This window comes from Eschrichtius robustus, chromosome 12, assembly GCF_028021215.1.
Source record: "Eschrichtius robustus isolate mEscRob2 chromosome 12, mEscRob2.pri, whole genome shotgun sequence".
Taxonomy (NCBI): Eukaryota; Metazoa; Chordata; class Mammalia; order Artiodactyla; family Eschrichtiidae; genus Eschrichtius; species Eschrichtius robustus.
The window spans coordinates 86,587,956-86,606,886 of record NC_090835.1 but is presented as its reverse complement, the minus strand read 5'-3'; the positions used below and the strand labels follow the sequence as shown (position 1 = coordinate 86,606,886).

Here is an 18,931-nt window from a genome sequence, read left to right as displayed (position 1 = left end):
CAATAGTCAGGTCATGGAAGCAACCTAAATGTCCATCAACAGATGAATGGATAAACAAGATGTGGTACATATATACAATGGAATATTACTCAGCCATTAAAGAGAATGAAATAATGCCATTTGCAGCAACATGGTTAGACTTGTAGATTATCATACTAATTGAAGTAAGTCAGAGAAAGACAAACATCATATGATATCACTGATATGCAGAATCTAAAAAAAATTGATACAAATGAACTTATTTATAAAACGGAAATAGAGTCACAGACTTAGAGAATGAACTTATGGTTACTGGGGGGATAGGTGGGGGGGAAGGATAGATTGGGAGTTTGGAAATTTACATGTACACACTGCTATATTTAAAATAGATAACCAACAAGGACCTACCGTATAGCACAAGGAACTCTGCTCAATACTCTGTAATAAACTAAATGGGAAAAGAATTTGAAAAAGAATAGATACATGTATATGTATAACTGAATAACTTTGCTGTACACTTAAAACCAACACACATTGTTAATCAACTATACTCCAATATAAAATAAAATTTTTTTAAAAAATCCATAGGAACTGAAATCTAAAAATAAATAAATAAATAAATAAAAATAAAATAATAAACAACAACAACCCAAAAACAAAGTCCTATTTATAGCACAGGGAACTATATTCAATATCCTCTGATAAACCATAATGGAAAAGAATATGAAAAAGAATATATATATATATGTATAACTGAATCACTTTGCTGTAAAGCAAAAATTAACATATTATAAATCAACTATACTTCAATAAAAATTTAAAAGTATATAAAGGCAGCCATGTTAAAGAGACCTACATGGCTCTCTTGTCAACAGCCAGCAAGTAACTGAGTAATTAAGGCCCTCAGTCCAAGAACCCTCAAGGAACAGAATCCTGTCAACAACCACGTGAACTTGGAAGCAGATCCTTCCCCAGTCAAGCTTTCTGATGAGACACCAGCCCTGTTTAACACCTTGATTTCAGTCTTGAGAGACTCTGAAGCAGAGGACCCAGTTGAGCCATACCTGGATTCCTGACACATGAAAACTATGAGATAATGTTTTAAACTACTAAGTTTTGAAATAGAAATAACTAATACAAAAGGAGATACAAATGTAAGAGAAGTAAATACCCTATAGTCCTGAATTTGAATTGGAAGTATCAATAAAATATAGATGCCCTAGGTCTTTCTACTAAAACGGCTTAGAAACAGTGGACATCCCCTGGCATCCAATTTGTGGTCTTGAAATTCTGTTTCCCCAAGAAGAAACCAAGGCTCCATGGAGAAATGGCTGAATCCAGATCTGAGGCAGGAATTATATGACTTAAGCCTGAAACATCTTGTCACCATAAAGCAAGGAAGTTCCTGACTATGAGGGTCTAATGTCAGAAGCCAACCTGAAGAACTTCCCACTTGAAGATGGGAAAATTTGAGCATCAATAAAGATAATGACAGCAGTGGACTGAAACACTTTAAGGATGTTTACATCCATGAATTCATAATTACTCTTATTTTTAAAAACTGGATTGGTCACCACTAGAGAATGCTAGAGAACCAACTAACTATTCTGAAAACTGGTAAATAAAAGGAAACAATCAAGGATTTATCCTGCCTTTTCCATGTGAATTATAACACTTGGTAACCAAATAGATGATAAGAAAAAGTTTCTTTTAATAAACGTATTCTTCTAGGGAATTCCCTGACGGTCCGGTGGTTAGGACTCCGTGCTTTCCCTGCCAAGGTCCCGGGTTCGATCACTGGTCGGGGAACTGAAAAATCCCGCAAGCCGTGCTGCGCGGCCAAAAAAAAAAAAAAGTATTCTTCTAGTGAATAAAGAAGGAATGATATAATTAGAATATTGTGATTTTGCCACCAATTATGAATTAGTGGATAGAGACACTATTCATCAATGGCTGCTAACATCACAAAGAGAAACCAGACATTCCTTCCTGATGGAAGAAAGCGACACCATGATTAAGTGGTCTTGCCAGAAAGGCTGAACCTGAATATGTTCAAGCCTCCAGACTGAACTACCAATTTCCAGGAAACAGAAACAGAGAAAGATGTGAAAGTACACTACAGGGAAGCATTTGTCAAAATGCATACTGGGGGCAACTACAGGATAAACAACCCCCACCCCCAGCAAATACAATGCAATGGGAAGAAAGAAATGGAGCGGAAATCCAATTAAAAGAGACAAGAGGGACTTCCCTGATGGCGCAGTGGTTAAGAATCTGCCTGCCAATGCAGGGGACACGGGTTCGAGCCCTGATGCGGGAAGATCCCACATGCCGCGGAGCAACAACAAGAGAAGCCACCGCAATAAGCCCGCCCACCGCAACGAAGAGTAGCCCCGCTCGCCGCAGCTAGAGAAAGCCCGCTGGTAGCAACCAAGACCCAACGCAGCCAAAAACAAACAAAAAAATAGACAACACCTATCAGTCAAACACATGTTGTAGACATAATGGGGATCCTGATTCAACTAAACATTTATATATATAGATATGATATATGATATACATATTCAACTAAACATATATATACATATAAGAATTGGAATGTAAGCACTTACTGGATATGTAATGACATAAGGAATAACTATTAAGTTTTTATGAGATAAAGGTATTATGCCTATGTTTTAAAAAGTATTTGTTAGAGATACATACTGGAATATTTACAGGTAAAACAGTATATGTTTTTGCTTCAAAATAACAAGGGAAGGGAGTGGGTGGATGGGGACATACATGATACAAGACTGGTCAAGAGTTGCTAACTGTTGAAGGTGGATGAGCATGTAAGGGTTCATTATATTATTCTTTCAGTCTTTGTCAACGTTTTAAATTCTTTGTAATTAAAAAAAAAGCTTTTAAAAAATGTGCATATGCTATGGTGCTGCAAGTGTTAACACTTGTGCTCAAGGAGGCAAGTACACGACCTGGCACTGCAGTGTTGTTCCTAATAGTGAAAACAGGACACAACCTCAATGTCTATCAGTAGAACTGCTAAAGAAACGGTGCTCTCAATTCTAACTAGGGTAGCAGTTAAAACGGAATCCAGTACAGCCTTGACAGCACTGATGTAATACTTTGTAGCTTCTTACTGAAATGGGGTCAAGAGCACAAAGGGGGCCTTCAAGCTGTGTGACCTTGAGCGAGTGACTTAACCTCTCCGTGCCTCAGTTTCACCCTCTTTAACATGGAATTGATAATAATCATATTGATTTTTTTTGGCCACTCCCCTCGGCTTGCGGGATTTTAGTTCCCCGACCCTCGGTAATGAAAGTGCGGAGTCCTAACCACTGGACCGCCAGGGAATTCCCGTATACAGACCATTTTTTGACGATTAAATGAGTTAATTCCTGTTAAGCGATTAGAACAGTGCCAGGCTCGTGGTGAGCGCTACAGAAGTATCTATTAGTAGTAGTCGTGGTATATCTATTCCTGGAAGGCCGGCCTTGGTTCTTGGCCCACCCCGTACTGCGCGCCCTATTTCCTGGACTTTAGCCTGGAGCCCGATGCACCGCCCCCGCCCGCCCCGCTCGCCCGGGGACTCACCTGAGCCGGGCCGACCCGCGACCGAGACTCTTGAAACGCCGGTGGGGCCTTGGGACCTGGGCCGAAGGAGCACCGCGGACCCTCTCTCCGCTCCGCTAGGCTGACACTTCCCGCTGTCTCTTTAGGCCGCTCGGAAGCTGTTTCATGTCGTCGGCCTCCTCGCTTTGGGCCCATCCAGTGCAAAGAGGCAAATAGGAAACTGTCCCCCTTCCCCCGCTCCCCCCAAATCCTGGGACCTCCTGTTCCATACAAGCCTGGCTCTTCCCTTCCATTTCCTAGCCCCACCCCATCCTGCCCCCGACTTGCCCCACAAGTGGATTTCATTTGGTGATCAGAGGAGCAGCACCGCGAGACCCAGAGAAGGGGTCGCCTGCATTGCCTCACCCCTGAGAGCCCCACACACCCGTCTAGCCTTCTTGTCTTCCCACTTGGGCACAGAGAGGTGAAGTAACTCGTCCACAGCAACACTAGTGGACAGGGACAAACCACAGCAGCGCCCTGCTACCAAGACACTCATTCTCCCACCCCGCGGCTTTCCCCGCCCTTCCTTCCCATCAGGCTCTGGCTGCCTGCAGAGTCCCTGCACCTGGCCACTCTCCATGAGGATCATCTGAGAAACCCCATGGGAAAGCTTTTTAGTCTATACCTTAAGGCCTTTTCATCAGCTGATCCCACTTCCTGGATTACCCTCCCAGGTAGCACTGAGCTGATTCCCTCATCTGCTCTGTATCTTAGCTCAAATGCCTCTTTCTTAACGAAGCCTCCCCTGACCACCCTAGATAATGAAACCTCACTCCTTTATCCTACTCCACTTTCTTCTGTTTCCAAAGCACTGTATCACCTATATATTGCACTATATCGTTTATTTATTATACTTATTGTTTTTCTCAGGCAGGGTTCTCTGCTGTGTCCCAAATCCCTGCAACAGCGTCCGCTAGCCCATAGCAGTGCTCGGCGGATGCTGCTGACTGGTTGAGTGCCCTGTTCACTGCCTGAACTTCCCTTCTTCTCTAGGTGCTCCGCTGATCACAGGCACTGAAAATCCTTGATGACACTGTCAATGAGGCTGAAAGCAGGGGAGTGGTATCAGCGACATTTTGGACTAGATTGGTGAAAGAGAAACTGAAAAAAACCTGCAACATTCCCAAATTCTCCCTTCAACTTTCTCTTTGCTGCAGGCTTACCCTATCAGGCCCTCTCTTCTCCCCCTGTCTCTCCCTTCCTGTCTCTCATTCATTGGGAGGCCTCTCCTCCCCTTTGCTTTTCTCCTTTACTCCTTGGGCCTCTTTTGTGACTGCTTTCTCCTCTGTGAGCTTTTCTTTGCCTTTCTGGGTAGGTGAGAGAGGAAGGGGCTGTCTGAGCAGTGGGGTTGGAGTCTCAGAGAGACCAAACTGAAATTCAGTGTTGAAGGTTAAGTGTGGTCTGTAGTAGCAGCCTAGATAAGAACACGGCAGCTGAGACTTTGTCCCTGTGTCCTGAGATGCTCAGGGAGCACAGGAAGGACTGCAGGTCTGCACTGTGCTCTTAAACATGCAACAGCTGCTTTCCCTTCACCCTGGGAGCCCACGGGAAGGGGAGGGAGGAGGCAGAGCGGAAGCTCTGTAGCAGCGGCTTTTTCCTAAAGCAAACATTTATAGGAACTGCTTAGGCTTCCCAGGTAAAGATTTGGCTTAATCTGCCTGTGCTAGAGCAGAGAACACTGCCTGGTTTCCCAAACCCAACTCAGCCCACCTGCCCATTGCACTTCTGGGGCATCTCACTCCTCTGAGGGTGGGGTGGGCAGTGGGGAGCACAGGTATAGGAGCAACATGCTGATGTAGAGGTTGCAGGTGGAAGAAGGATGGGAAGGAAATGGATTTGCTGGCACCTCTAGCTGATTAGAAGGACCATCAGGACTGTCTGGGGCCTTGATACTCAAAGTGTGTTCCATGAACCAGCAGCATCAGCATCACTGGAAGTGTACTGAAAATGCAGATTCCTGGGCCACACTGTGACCTTCTGAATTAGAATCTGTATTTTAACAAGATCTCGGGTGATTTGTAGATACTCTAAAATTCAGTAAGCACTATTCTAGGGACTTCCCTGGCGGTCCAGTGGTTAAGACTCCATACTTCCACTGCAGGGTGCATGGGTTCGATTCCTGGTTGGGGACCTAAGATCCCACATGTCACGCAGTGCAGCCAAAAAAAAAAAAAAAAAAAATTCAATAAGCACTATTCTAGGTAGTCTGCATTTAGCCACTGTTCTATTTACAAATGAAACAGTCAAGGAATTTTAGAGTTTTTTGGTTGTTGTTATGGTCCCTAAGCTATAAGGAAAACCAAATGTATATACATATGCATATACATATATACACACATATATAGACTTCTTTAACTTTTTAAAAATAGACTTTGAAGACATATTTAGTACAGTATACTCTTAGGTTGAACTTTTATTTCCCTTCTTTTGAAATTCTGATTCCGATTTTGACTGTGGAGAAAAGTATAATGAGACTGTCAGCAGAGCCATTTAACATTCTATTTAGTTCAAACATGCTACTTACAATTCCACCTACATTCATTAGATGGTATTATTTCTTTATGTAAATCATAGTGCACGTTTATTGAGAGTTATGTTTTCAGTGCTTTACAAGTTTGTATTAATTTATTCTTATGTTCCCTATGAGAAAGGTCCTCTTATCCCCTATTTTATAGACAGGGAGACTGTAGCATAGGGGCATTTAATTAAACTGCCCAAAGTCACACAGCTCACAGATGCAGAGGCAGGTATTGAACCTAGACAGTGTGGTGCCAGACTTGTGTGTTTAACCCTGACAGTAAATGGCCTGAGAACGCTGGACTCCCCAGTTAAGCAGCAAGCTGCCCGAGGTCAGAGGCTCCCTTTCTTGATAGAGTCACAATGATGCTGCTCGCAATGGCCCTCCCAAGTTGCTGACTCGCCTTCAAAAGGTAGTGGCAGAAAAGGCTATGAATAAAACAGGCACACTGAAAAGGTTTTAAAGTATCATCTTATTCGTTATTTATAACAAAAGTGGAAACCTTAATATGGTAATGACCTGCACTGGGAATTTGGAGTTAGATATCAAAATGGGACATGGATTTCTAAACCATCAAATCTATAGGTTTCACACCATGGGTAATGCTGCTTAATAAATGAGTTTGCCACCCATTCTGATGAAAGCAACAAAGAAATCATCCATTAAATTCCTGGGGAGACTGTGGCAATGATATCCTATGGGAATGGGAATGATTCTTATCCCCCCAAATCTTAATTGTGTTTAAAATGTCACTTTTACAAAAAAAAGACTCATCTCTGAATATCTTTTGAATGTACCCAATCTTAAAAAAAAGTATACACAACTGCTAGTCATTTAGAGTTATTCAATATTAAATATTACTCAATAATGGCCCCTCCATACCAATTTATCTCCAGGTAAGATTTGGTCCCTTTAAGAGCAATCGTTAGAAATGAACCAAGGGATAGGGAAGAAGGAGGTTGCCAAGCAACTGCCAACAGTCATCCACCCAGGAGACAGCAGCACCTGGTCTGCAGAAAAGCCACACATTCCAAAGCAAAATAAATTTCATAAGAGCAAAATAAGCCACTTGAAAATCCTACTTTCCAAGTTCACCTCATTTAGGGGCCCTGGTGGTCCATGGGATTAGTCCAGTTTGGCAACAGTATGCATTCTAAAATGCCTAATGAGGTTGCAATGATGACTGAAGGCTTTCCCACACTCATCACACTCATATGGTCTCTCTCCAGTGTGGCTTCTCTGATGCTTTATAAGGAGTGTTCGCCTACTAAAGCTTTTACTGCACTGACTGCATTGATAGGGTTTCTCACCAGTGTGGATTCGGAGATGCTGGAAAAGCCCCGCATTCTGACTGAAGGCTTTACCACACTCGTTACAGCGATAGCGCTTCTCTCCAGTGTGTATCCTCTGATGCTGAACAAGGTATGAGCTCAGGCGGAAGGCTTTCCCACACTCTTCACATTCATATGGTTTTTCCCCTGTGTGGATCCTTCTGTGTCTGATGAGGCCATTGCTGGCACTGAAGGCTTTCCCACAATCCTTACATTGATAGGGTTTCTCTCCAGTGTGGCTCCTCTGATGTTCAACTAGGCCTGACCTCTGGCTGAAGGTCTTTCCACATTCTTCACATTCATATGGCTTCTCCCCAGTGTGGATTCTCTGGTGCTGAATGAGAACTGAACTCTGGGTAAAGCTTTTCCCACATTCGTTGCACCTGTGACGTCTCTCTCCAGTGGGGTGTCCCCTCTGCTTTTCTACCCTGCTCTCATGTTTACAAGTTTCTCTGTACTTAGAATCTAAAGGAACATCTCTTTGGGGTCTGTTATTCTCAAAATGTCCCATTTCTTTTAAGACTTCTTGTTTTGATGCCAAGTCCTGGTTTTCAAGTACAGTTTCACCATCTAGAATAATAAATAGATCAAACGTCATCTCTTTCCTTCATGAAAGAGTATAACCACAGGATGGGGAACAGGAAGATCCATATCAAGCACACACATTCTAGGAATCCAAAACTGGCAGTGTAATGTAAAGAAGACCTAAATGGAGATATTGAGACCAACAGAGTAAGGGGTCATCAGCACCTGCTGAAATGGCTGGAGGGGGTCACCCAGAGAAGGAGAGGCTTCCAGAGAGGATGTAGGCAAGCAGGCACTGTGGAATGCTTACTAGGAAGCAGGAACTGTTCTAAGTGTTTTACGTGTATTAATTTATTAAATCTTCAAATGACTCTCTGACTCCATACTATGATTATCTCCGTTTTTACAGTTGCATAAACTGAAGGCACAGGAAGGTTACTTGACCTGCCCAATGTCACACAGCTTCTAAGTAGCACTGCTTAAATTCCAACCCAGGCAATTTGGTGCCAGAGTCCACAGTCTTTACTACCCTATACTGAACCACCAGAGATCCCCTGAATGGACCTGTGAAATCCTTACCTTGTTCTCCAAATTTGTGGCGCCCAAAAGATTCACATTTGAGCTGTGTCACCATGGACTGAACCTGGAGAGCTGTTGATTCCTGCTTGGCCTTCAAATGCACTGCATCCCCTGAGAGCACTTCAGAATGTCCGTGTTCACAGTCTGGGGCCTGAAGGCAGGTAGGTATATTTGGGTTCATAAGAGGAGGACTACAGGAATCCAGGCTAATACTCAATGAAAGAGATCATATGGAACCATATGAGACATTTTGTAGAGCAATGGCACAGTGGAAGACCCAGAGTTTAAGTCCACACCCAAAAGCAGAAGGGGGAGAACAAGAGTGGCCCAACGTGATATGGTGGTTTAAAATATGTTCATAAGTTCTTTGATGCTCCTTCCATTAATTCCTCTCCCCTTGAGTGACAGCTATACTTAAAATGGCTCATTTCTACTGAATAGAATATATGGCAGAAGTGATGGTATATAATTCCTGAGACTAAGTAGTAAAAAGGATGTGGCTTCATCCTTATTCTTTCTCTATTTCTCTGTCTGTCTCTTGGGGAAGCCAACTGACATGTTGTGAGGACACTCAATGAGCCCTAAGGAGTAACCCACATGGTAAAGACCTCCCACCAACAGCCAGTGAAGAACCGAGGCCCCCTACCAACAACAATGGGAGTGAGCCATCTTGGAAGTGGGTCCACCAGCCGCAGTCAGGTCTTCAGAGGACTATAGTCTTGGTTGACATCTTCACAGCAACCTCATGAGAGATCCTCCTAAGTGGCTCCCAAAACCCTGACTCAGAAACTGGGAGATAATATTTGTTGTTTCAAGCCATTAAAGCTTAGGGAGGGGGGTAATTTGTTACCCAGCAACAGAGAACTAATACATGAGGCTATAGCCAACCAACCTGGGTCACTGAACTTCACCCTTCATTTAATATTCTGTGTCCAGGAGCCTATCTTCCTCCTCTCACCTGGTTCTCTGGCTCACTTAGCTCTCGCTCCAGATCTTCAACTGCAGCCACCGCCTCCTCCCCACTCTCGGGATGGTGTTTCTGCACCCAGGCCTGGAGCTCCTCGGGCAGGATAGTCAGGAACTGCTCCAGCACCAGGAGCTCCAGGATTTGCTCCTTGGTATGTGTGTCTGGCCTCAGCCACTGATGACAGAGTTCCCGGAGCCGGCTCAGTGCTTCTCGGGGACCAGGAGTCTCTTGGTAACAAAAGTGCCTAAAAAGTTGGCGGGAGGCCTCCTGGCCAGAAAAGCTGCTCTCCTGAAGGTAGGTTCCTTGGTCCCAGATAGGGTCTTCCTCCACCTTCACAATCTTAAGTCCATCCTGTTCCCCTGTTGAAGCCATTCTGGGATTAACTTAGAAGGGCTCACTCCAGCCTGAGGCAGAGGGGTAACTGATTTAAGATCCCCTGATTTAACCTTCTTTAGGAGGATGTACCTGATGAGAAAAATTATGTCTTAATGGAAATTAAAAAGTAATGGGGAAAAAAAACAAAGTATAAGAACAATAAGTATTATGCTATCATTTATGTTAATAAAAGGTATATATAGTATTTTACTTCTGTACGTTTAGAAATTGGAAAAAAAGGCATATGGCAGAATACATTACTGACCCCAATTCTTCACCCTTCCCTGTAGACATGTACTTTGTTGTGCCCTCCCACTGTGATTCTGGGCTCAGCCATGTGACTTGACTTGGCCAGTGTGATACTAGCAAGTGTGATACAAGCTAGACTTGAAAAGTACTTATGTGATTGGGCTTGCTTGCCCTTGCCTGCTACAATTGCTAGGAGGATATGCTGGCTTTCAGATGATAAGAAACATGCAGGACAGAGCCAAATCACCCCAGAGGGGCAGATGAGACCATCCTAGGTCAGCTAACAGCCAGCTAATCCCCAGACATGTAAGTGAGCCTAGCTGAGATTTGCAGAGCTGCCTGGAGGACTCACAGCTGACTGCAGATATACAAGTAAGCCCTGTCCCTATCAGCTGAACCCCAGACTCATGTGCTAAATAAATGTTTATTGCTGTATGCTGCCAAAGATTTGTAATTGTTACACCACATTATTATAGCAATGAAAAACTAATACAGAGGGGTGGCCTCTGGGGAGGGAACTAGGTAACTCAGAATAAGAGAGGAAGGAAAATAATACCTTCTGTATTTTTTCTGATTGTTGAGCCATTTCAAATAAAGTACTTATTCCAAGAAAATAAATAAATAAATTTTAGTGATTTAAAAGCCTCATAGTCAATATATGGTAGCTTTAGGGGAAGAACAGGACATATAAAACTAGCCATAATACCAAATGATGAGTGGTATATAGAGGCTTCAACAGAATACCTAGGGAGTGATGAGCAGGAAAAACATAATTCTGACAGGGTATGGAGCAGTGAAAGAATGTGGCTTAGGGGCAAGTACATTTGAATTAGGTCTAAAATAACGAACAGAAATTTGTCAGGCAGAGAAAGGGTGATGGGAGGAGATTCAACATCACAGGCCAAGCAAACAACAGAATCAAAGGTATTTAAGGTTACACTGCACAGTGACTCTAAGGACAGGCAATGGGTCCTGGTGGCTGAACTACAGAGTATAGGGTGTGGGGAGAAAATGCATGACAAGAGATGAGGTTGGAAAGATGCATTTCATCGGAATAGAGAACAACACTGAACTCTAGGCTAAGATGTTTAGACTTTACGATACGGAAAACTGAGGGTCATCAAGGTTTTTATTTCACTGTCATAGAGTTAGACCTGTATTTTAAAGGAATACTGAGTAAGATTCAGGAGGGAAATGGTAAGAATATGCTGTAGGATTGTGGCAGTTTAAGTTAGGAGGTTTAATGGTGGTTACACTGATACAATGTTTACTTTAGCAGTGGAATTTAAGTTTTATATATAACTTTAGTCCTGTTTTAATAGAATCATTAAGGTCTGAGAGAACTGAGAAAGAGTTTCTCAGTTATACTTTATTGGGGGAAAATGTATTTATTCCATTCATTCAAATATCATGTGCCTACCAGATGCCTGGCATAGTGTGGGCGCTTAGGTCAAAGTGGTGAAAGGGAACAGACCTGGTCCTTGCCTTTATGGGATTTGCAGTGGGAGAGACAGACTTTAGTACAATATTCATATCAACTTATGTTGTAGTGTTAAGAATAGAGAGCATTACAAAGATTGTGGGTCTTATTCTTTGTCCATGTCCAGCATCAATTCTATTTTTTTACTCCTTACTGCAGCATCTGGGTATCAGGTTTGTTGAGTCTTCAGTCCAGGAAGACTGTAAGCCTGAGAATTCTTATGAATTTACATCGGATTCCACTATTATTAAAAATGTGGCAAAAATTGTTCTGTGACTATAGGTTCTGCACCTGAACGCTACTGAGAAACCATGGTGATCAGGTTTTTCTCTTGAGCACCACAGGCAACCCCTCACAGACCCAAAGCCCCAGGTGGGGCAGCCTCTGCATTTGCTGTGCTGCTCTCCCCACAGTTGGTGGACTTAGGATTTACCTCCTGATCTTGTGCCACCATGAACTCTGTCTTTATCCCTGTTTTCTGGATAAATAAATGAATTCTCCCTATCTATGTCCCTTTTCCTTTCATCAAGCCATGGCAAGGGCAGGGAAGGGAGAAGGCAGAGAAAATGCACTCTTCCTATTCTCCCCTATGCCACCTCTGCTCCCAGGATCTGTATGTGTTACCCTATGTTCCCAGCTAGTCCTCCCTTGTCTCCTGTCTCCTCTCCCAGCCATGTCCCAACCTGCTACAGATCCCAGACACCTCTTGTACCTGATACACATCTGATAAACTGAATGGACTGAGTTCTTTAAAATCATCTTTAGAGAAGCACTGCAAGGTAGAGACTAATGTTCAAATCATGTGGCCTTTCTAAAATGGGACTGACCAAAGCACCCCTCTCACAGAACTGTGATAATTATATAAGGTAATGCATATGAAAAACTTAGCACGGTACCTGGCCCATAGCAATTGCTAAACATTAAAAAATTACCAGGTATTATTAGCAAAGCAGTATTAATAAGTTGAATATCCTCTTTTTATAGAGGAAATAGACCCAACAAAATAAACCATTGAATTCACAGGCCAAATGCAGTAGACTGTTGAAAATCTTGGAAGAAATATTTTCTGATGCTAGAGGCTTCAGTGGACTTCCACACTCATGAAAGGGGGTAGGAAAAAAAAAAAGACTGTAGGCTACTGACTCAGGCTACGGCTTTATCAGAAACTATGGACCCAGTGGCCAAGGGACAGGACCAGTCTCATCTTCAGTAACTAAGCCCTGAAGCTGCTGGCCCCATACTAGATCTGCCCACCCTAAGAACTTCTTGGGGCAGCAACACTCAAACACTGGGTGTAAGTTCCAGAAAGGGTCTTAAATATAATGCTGAATGAAGAGAGAGAAATCTAAGACAGAAAGCTGCCCACACAAAATAAACCTACAAACTAAATTCTAAAACGCATGAATAACTCTAACCCTAAGAAAAATAATCAACAAATCAGAATAGAAATTCACTTGATATGAAATTTATTTTATAGTCCAAGGAATTTTTTAAATAAGTGATTTTGAGAAATACATGAGATAATGAAACCAAAACAGGCAAAATTGCAACATCGGGTAGATATAAAAAAGGACTAATGAGAAATCTTAGGATTTAGAAGAAACTTTGACATTTAAAATGCATTAGAGGATAAACAACAGAACGGACACAGCTGAAGAACAACAGTGATTTTTAAGACAATACTGAAGGCTTTACTCTGAATGCAGCAGATGAAAAATATGAAAGAGCAGTTAAGAAGAAAGAGAGAATATTTCATATATATATCTTCTTAACTGCTCTTTCATATATATACACATATATAATACATAAATATATATACATACTGTATATATAAAATGTTAAGAAAATACAACATTAATATACAGGAGCTTCAGAAGATGAGAATGTAGTGAATGACTGAGAAATAATAGTTGAGAAAAAAAATTAAGAATTTTCCAGAAATGAAGGCCTGACTTCTCAGATCAAGAGTGCACACCTAGACATAATATAGTGAAACTGCAGCCTATTGAGGATAAAGAGACAATCTTAAAAGCTACCAGAGGAAAAGAGACAGATTACCTACAAAGGAAACACAGCAAAGTGCTCATTAATGGATTTCAGAAGGCAGAGTGGGGAAATGACTGTTGACACACAGAATTTACCCCCAGCCAAAAATAAATAAATAGAGCAAAATGAAGCCATTTACAACCCATGAACCTTCCTAAGAGAGTAACTAAAGGATGTAGTTCAGCAACAAAAGTGAACTCAGAGAGAAGGTATGAAACAGAGAAAACAACATAAGTCCAAAAACTGACAAAATATGGCAATAAATTTAAATGATTATGGAAAAAAAAAAAACCTCCTGTAAATATATTCATTCACATGTAAAATGATGTACACAAAAGGTTATTTACTGTAGCACTGTTTGTGAGGCAAAAGGTTGGAAACAACCTAAATGTCCACCAATATAGGACTGGTTAAATAAATTAGAGTAATCCATATATTGGACTACTACTATGCAGTTTTTAAAAATGAGGAAACTCTTTATGTACAGATATGAAAGGACTGACTATTTTTCACTAAATGCAAGATACATTTAGTGAAAAAAGCAAGGTGAAGAACCACTGTGAAAATATTATCAGTTGTATTTTAAAAAGGAAAAAATATATATATATATTGGATACCCAAGCAACATTACCTATCTCTGGGAATGGGAAATGAGTGGTTGGGAGCAGGCATGATGTGGAATTTTTCAATGGATAACCCTTATTACATTTTTTTACATGAGAATGTTTTACTACGCAAAAGGGGAAGAATATAAAACTAAAATTCTTTATAATAACAAGATGTGGTAGATGGTCAATTCAGTAGAAAGAGTGTATTAAGGTTTGTCAGGAGAATAGAAATACTGAACAACAGACCTCATTAAAAAAAATTCTAAAAGTAAATACAAGTCTTATAATTTAAGGGTAAATCAGCAAGGAATTGGAGCAAATGGAACTCTCATACATTAATATGATAGTTTAATGGGTACAACCACTTTGGAAAATTCTTTAGAACTATCTCTTAAAGCTTGAGAATAAAAAAAGTTCTGCAGCTGTGGTATCAAGTAGCCCAGAACTGACCTAAATGGGAAGGAAATCCAAAAAAAAGGGGATATATGTATACGTACAGCTGATTCACTTTGCTGCACAGGAGAAACTAACACAACATTGTAAAGCAACTATACTCCAATAAAAATGAATTAAAAAAAAATGTAGCCCTGAACTGGTCTGTTCAATCAATCAACAATTCACTTCAGAGAACATGTTTTTGTAAGTCCATCAATTAGTGGTAACCCATAGCTTTTGAAAATCAGCCAATCCGTAATGACTCGTTCCAATAAACACAGCTCTGAGAGCCAACTAATCAACAACAGTTTGTCCCATGAAACCAAGCCCCCAGAGATGATGTCAGCCCACCGAACTCCATGCTTCTCAAAACGCCTGTGTAAGAGCAGCAATCTCTTCTGTACCTAGTGAGGACTGTTCCTAGTCAGGATATCTCTCCAGCTGTCTTTTCATTTCAGATATTGAGTGATGGTCTCATCATTCTTTGACAAGCTGAACATATGTGTACGCCATGACCTAGTAATTCCACTCTCGGATATATACCCCAAGGAAACAAGTGCTTACGTACACTAAAAGCTAAAACTACAGGAATGTTCAGAGCAGCTTTATTCAAAATAGCTCCAAATTAGAAACAACCCAAATGTCCATCAACTGCAGGATAAACAAACAGTGGAACTGTGGTAGGCAGAATTCTAAGATCGTCACATGATCTCCGTCCTCTATGACTGTCATCATGTCACTTAAGATTATTAGTTTACATGATAAAAGGTGTAATTAAGATGTAATTAAGGGGCTTCTCTGGTGGCGCAGTGGTTGAGACTCTGCCTGCCAATGCAGGGGACACGGGTTCAAGCCCTGGTCTGGGAGGATCCCACATGCCGCGGAGCAACTGGGCCCGTGAGCCACAGCTACTGAGCCTGTGCGTCTGGGGCCTGTGCTCCGCAACAAGAGAGGCCGCGATAGTGGGAGGCCCACGCACCGCGATGAGGAGTGGCCCCCGCTTGCCGCAACTGGAGAAAGCCCTCGCACAGAAACGAAGACCCAACACAGCCAAAAATAAATAAATAAATAAATAATTTAATAAAATAATAACAATAAAAATAAATAAATTTAAATTTCCATCTTCCCTAATGTCAATTAGTGGTTCTTACAAAACAATCAAAAGACTAATTAAAAAAAAAAAAAAAGATGTAATTAAGGTACCAATCAGTTGACCTTAGGAGACCTCTAGGTGGGCCTAACCTACTACATAACTCCTTTAACAGCAGAGTTTTCTCTGGCTGGTAGCAGAAGACGAAGTCAGAGATTTGAAGCATGAGGATTAGATACACAATTGCTGACTTGCTGATGGAGGGAGCCACCAGTAAAGGAATGCAGGCAGCCTCAAGAAGCTGAGACCAGTCCCACAGTGGCAGCCAGCAAGGAAAGGGAGACCTTGGTCCTACCAGGGACTTCAGTTCTACAACTGAAAGAAATTAAATTCTATAAATGGTTTAAGACTCTTGTATTTTTAAAACATAGTCAATAAATTTATTGCCATTTACATTAACCAAAGTTTTCCTATTTGATTTCCTCTGCTGTCCTGCTTCCTGGCTGTGTTCCAGAGAGAACCAGTCTCTGTGTTGCTAGAGCTTTCATTCTAATGGGGAAGACACTGAGTTATCAAATAAATGGAGGACCTATTAAGATAGGATGGTGAGAGGTGAGCCCTTAAGAACAAAAAGGAGTGAGCCCTGCAGCGTAGAGGTGGGGGACAGGGGGGAGAACTGTTCAAAAGCCCTGAGGCAGGGCATGGTGTGGTCAAAACAATGAAAGGAGGCAGAGTGCCTACAGCCACGTGAGAGGAGAGTGGCAAAAATTAGGCTGATAAGACAAGCCAGATCATGCAGGGCACAGGAGTTTATTTTTTAATTCTAATTACACTGAAAAGCCACTGAAGGCTTTTAGGAAGGTAAGTGACAAGACCGGGTTTACGTTTTAAGAAGCTCTGCTACTGGATGGTAGGCGAGCTGAGGGAATGAAGGCGGAGGCAAGAGAGTGGAGGCAGAAAAGGCAAAAGTTGAAAGCGTAGTGGTGGAGGCTATTGCAATGGATCCAAAAGACTACCACTTAGGTATAATGTTAATGTATTCATCAAATTAATTTAACTTTGAAAAATACAACTGAAAGGCAAAACAGCTTAACTTTTGTTTGAAAAAAGTGCTTCGGTCTTTGGACAGATATTTATGGAGCTGTGCTAAGAGCTGGGTATACACAGGAGTTTAATACTCATGGAGATAAAATTATAATAGAATGAAATAAAAGCCATAATCTCGAAGATGTGTATAAGGTACACTCCTGGAGGAAGTAGGACAACTCATCCTAAATTCCGTGCATTACCTGTAACCCACAAAGGAATTCACTTCAAAAATATTTACTAAGTGCCTATTACGTGTCAGGCAACAAACACATGATAAAAGAGTGATACAATTGCAGAATTTGATGTGTCCTCATCTCCCTTAATTGAACTAAAAAAATTAAAACATGACGTGGCGTAAAGAGCGTAAAAGAGCGTTTTCCTTTCTTTCCTTTTTTTCCCCGGCAGCGCCCCGCGGTTTCGGGATCTTAGTTCCCTAACCAGGGATCGAACCCGCGACCCCTGCAATGGAAGCGCGGAGTCCTAAACACTGACTGCCAGGGAATTCCCGCGCGTTTTTCTTATTAGCTTCAGCATACTAGCACATCAGCACAACGAAGAGATAATGAAAATCATAAACCGCCTGTGTTGCAAAATAAATTCCAAAGGAAAACTGATGACAAAGGCAAGGAAAAGAGGAACAACTTAAATACCACAAGGAAACAGGCAAATCCGGAAATGAAGATACTCTACGGGACGACTGGCAAGTCCTTCAACCAGGCAATAGGATGGGAAGAAGGGAGGGGAAGGATAGGGCTGTTTTAAATTAAGAGACTTAACTACATGCAACGAATGGTCTTTAATTGGATCCTAGTTGGTACAAACCAACTGCAAAAAACATTTGTAGGACAACGAGGGGAAATCTGAATATGAAGCAGGTGTCAGGCAATACTAGGGAATGCGCTTAGGCTTAGTTTGGTGTGTTGATATTGGGGTTATGATTTGTGTATGTAAAATGTCCTTAATTTTCAGAGATGCACATACGAAACTATTTAGGGGTGACAAGTCATGATGCTTGTAATTTATTTCGAAACACTTAAAGAAAAAATAGATGCGATAAATACTGTATAATGTTAACACTTGTTAAATAAAAGTGCTGGGTATATACGGAGTCGGGCTTTTGACAGGGAGCGAGACTCCCAGTCGGACGCTCCTCCTCCACCTCCCCACCTCCGCTCAAGACCACAAAGCCCCGCCTGGGCAGGGGCGGGACCTCCTTCTACTCCACTGGGGCTTCAGCCCTGTGTCGAGGCGACGGCGAGAGGATGGCGAGGCCACGCCCGCGCAGACGTCCCCTCCCTGTCTACCCCAAGTCACTGACTTTAATCTTCCCGGGGCGGGAGGGTCGGGACGAGGGGCCTGGGACTCACCTTCGGGGTCCCGGGAACTTCGGATCCGTGGCGCGGGCGGCAGCGCCCGTACAACCGACAAACAACAAAGGCCGGAAATGCGTCATCGTTCCGAGCCCCGTCGCTGAAGCCGAGCAGCCCTTTCCGCGATCTTGTTCTCTCTAGGAGCTCCGGAGGTTGATGCACTTTATGACTGCCTCATTACAAGGCTCGGAACCAGAAATTAAGCCAGAGGCGGGGAAACCCAGCGAGATTTCTGTACGGAGTGGCTCCCGGCATCTGGGAATCAGATGGTCATAGCAATGAAAAATGTTAGGGCCGAAAGGGACTTCATAGTTCCTCCAGTCTGGTACTTAACCGCCCATTGCTTCCTAACTTTGGTCCCATTGACACCACAAAGGAGAGATGGTAGTTGTTGGGGTTTTTTGTTTGTTCATTTTTAACTCTCAACCTCTGTTTTCTAGAATCGCAGTCTAGAAGGAGACACGGGGACAGAAACAAGTAACTACATACAGCTGATTTGTATGTGAAATGAAATAAAAATGAAGTAAATGTTTGTAAATCGATTAGGATAGTCCCTGGACCATAGTAAATGCCGTGGAAGTATTTAGAAGATAAATGTATGTATTAGGCCAAAGAGGAAAACTAATGGAGCAGATCAGGAAACTGTAGGAGTTTGCCCTCGTATTTAATACAAGG

The 18,931-nt window shown here is 42.2% G+C and overlaps 1 protein-coding gene across 2 annotated transcripts; it reads right to left on the bottom strand.

Moving 5' to 3' along the window:
• Positions 1-6,101: 6,101 nt before the first annotated feature.
• ZSCAN31 (zinc finger and SCAN domain containing 31) lies at positions 6,102-18,325 on the bottom strand. 2 transcript variants are annotated; one of them, XM_068557047.1, is made up of 4 exons: positions 18,254-18,325; positions 9,506-9,979; positions 8,548-8,698; positions 6,102-8,013 (listed from the first exon to the last, which is right to left on the bottom strand). In XM_068557047.1, exons 2-4 carry the CDS (start codon positions 9,884-9,886, stop codon positions 7,238-7,240), a joined length of 1,308 nt encoding a protein of 435 aa, XP_068413148.1. In that variant the 5' UTR covers positions 9,887-9,979; positions 18,254-18,325; the 3' UTR covers positions 6,102-7,237. The 2 variants fall into 2 exon arrangements, with proteins under 2 accessions (XP_068413148.1, XP_068413149.1); XM_068557048.1 differs by lacking the exons at positions 9,506-9,979; positions 18,254-18,325 and adding an exon at positions 9,194-9,483.
• Between the last annotated feature and the right edge of the window lie 606 nt (positions 18,326-18,931).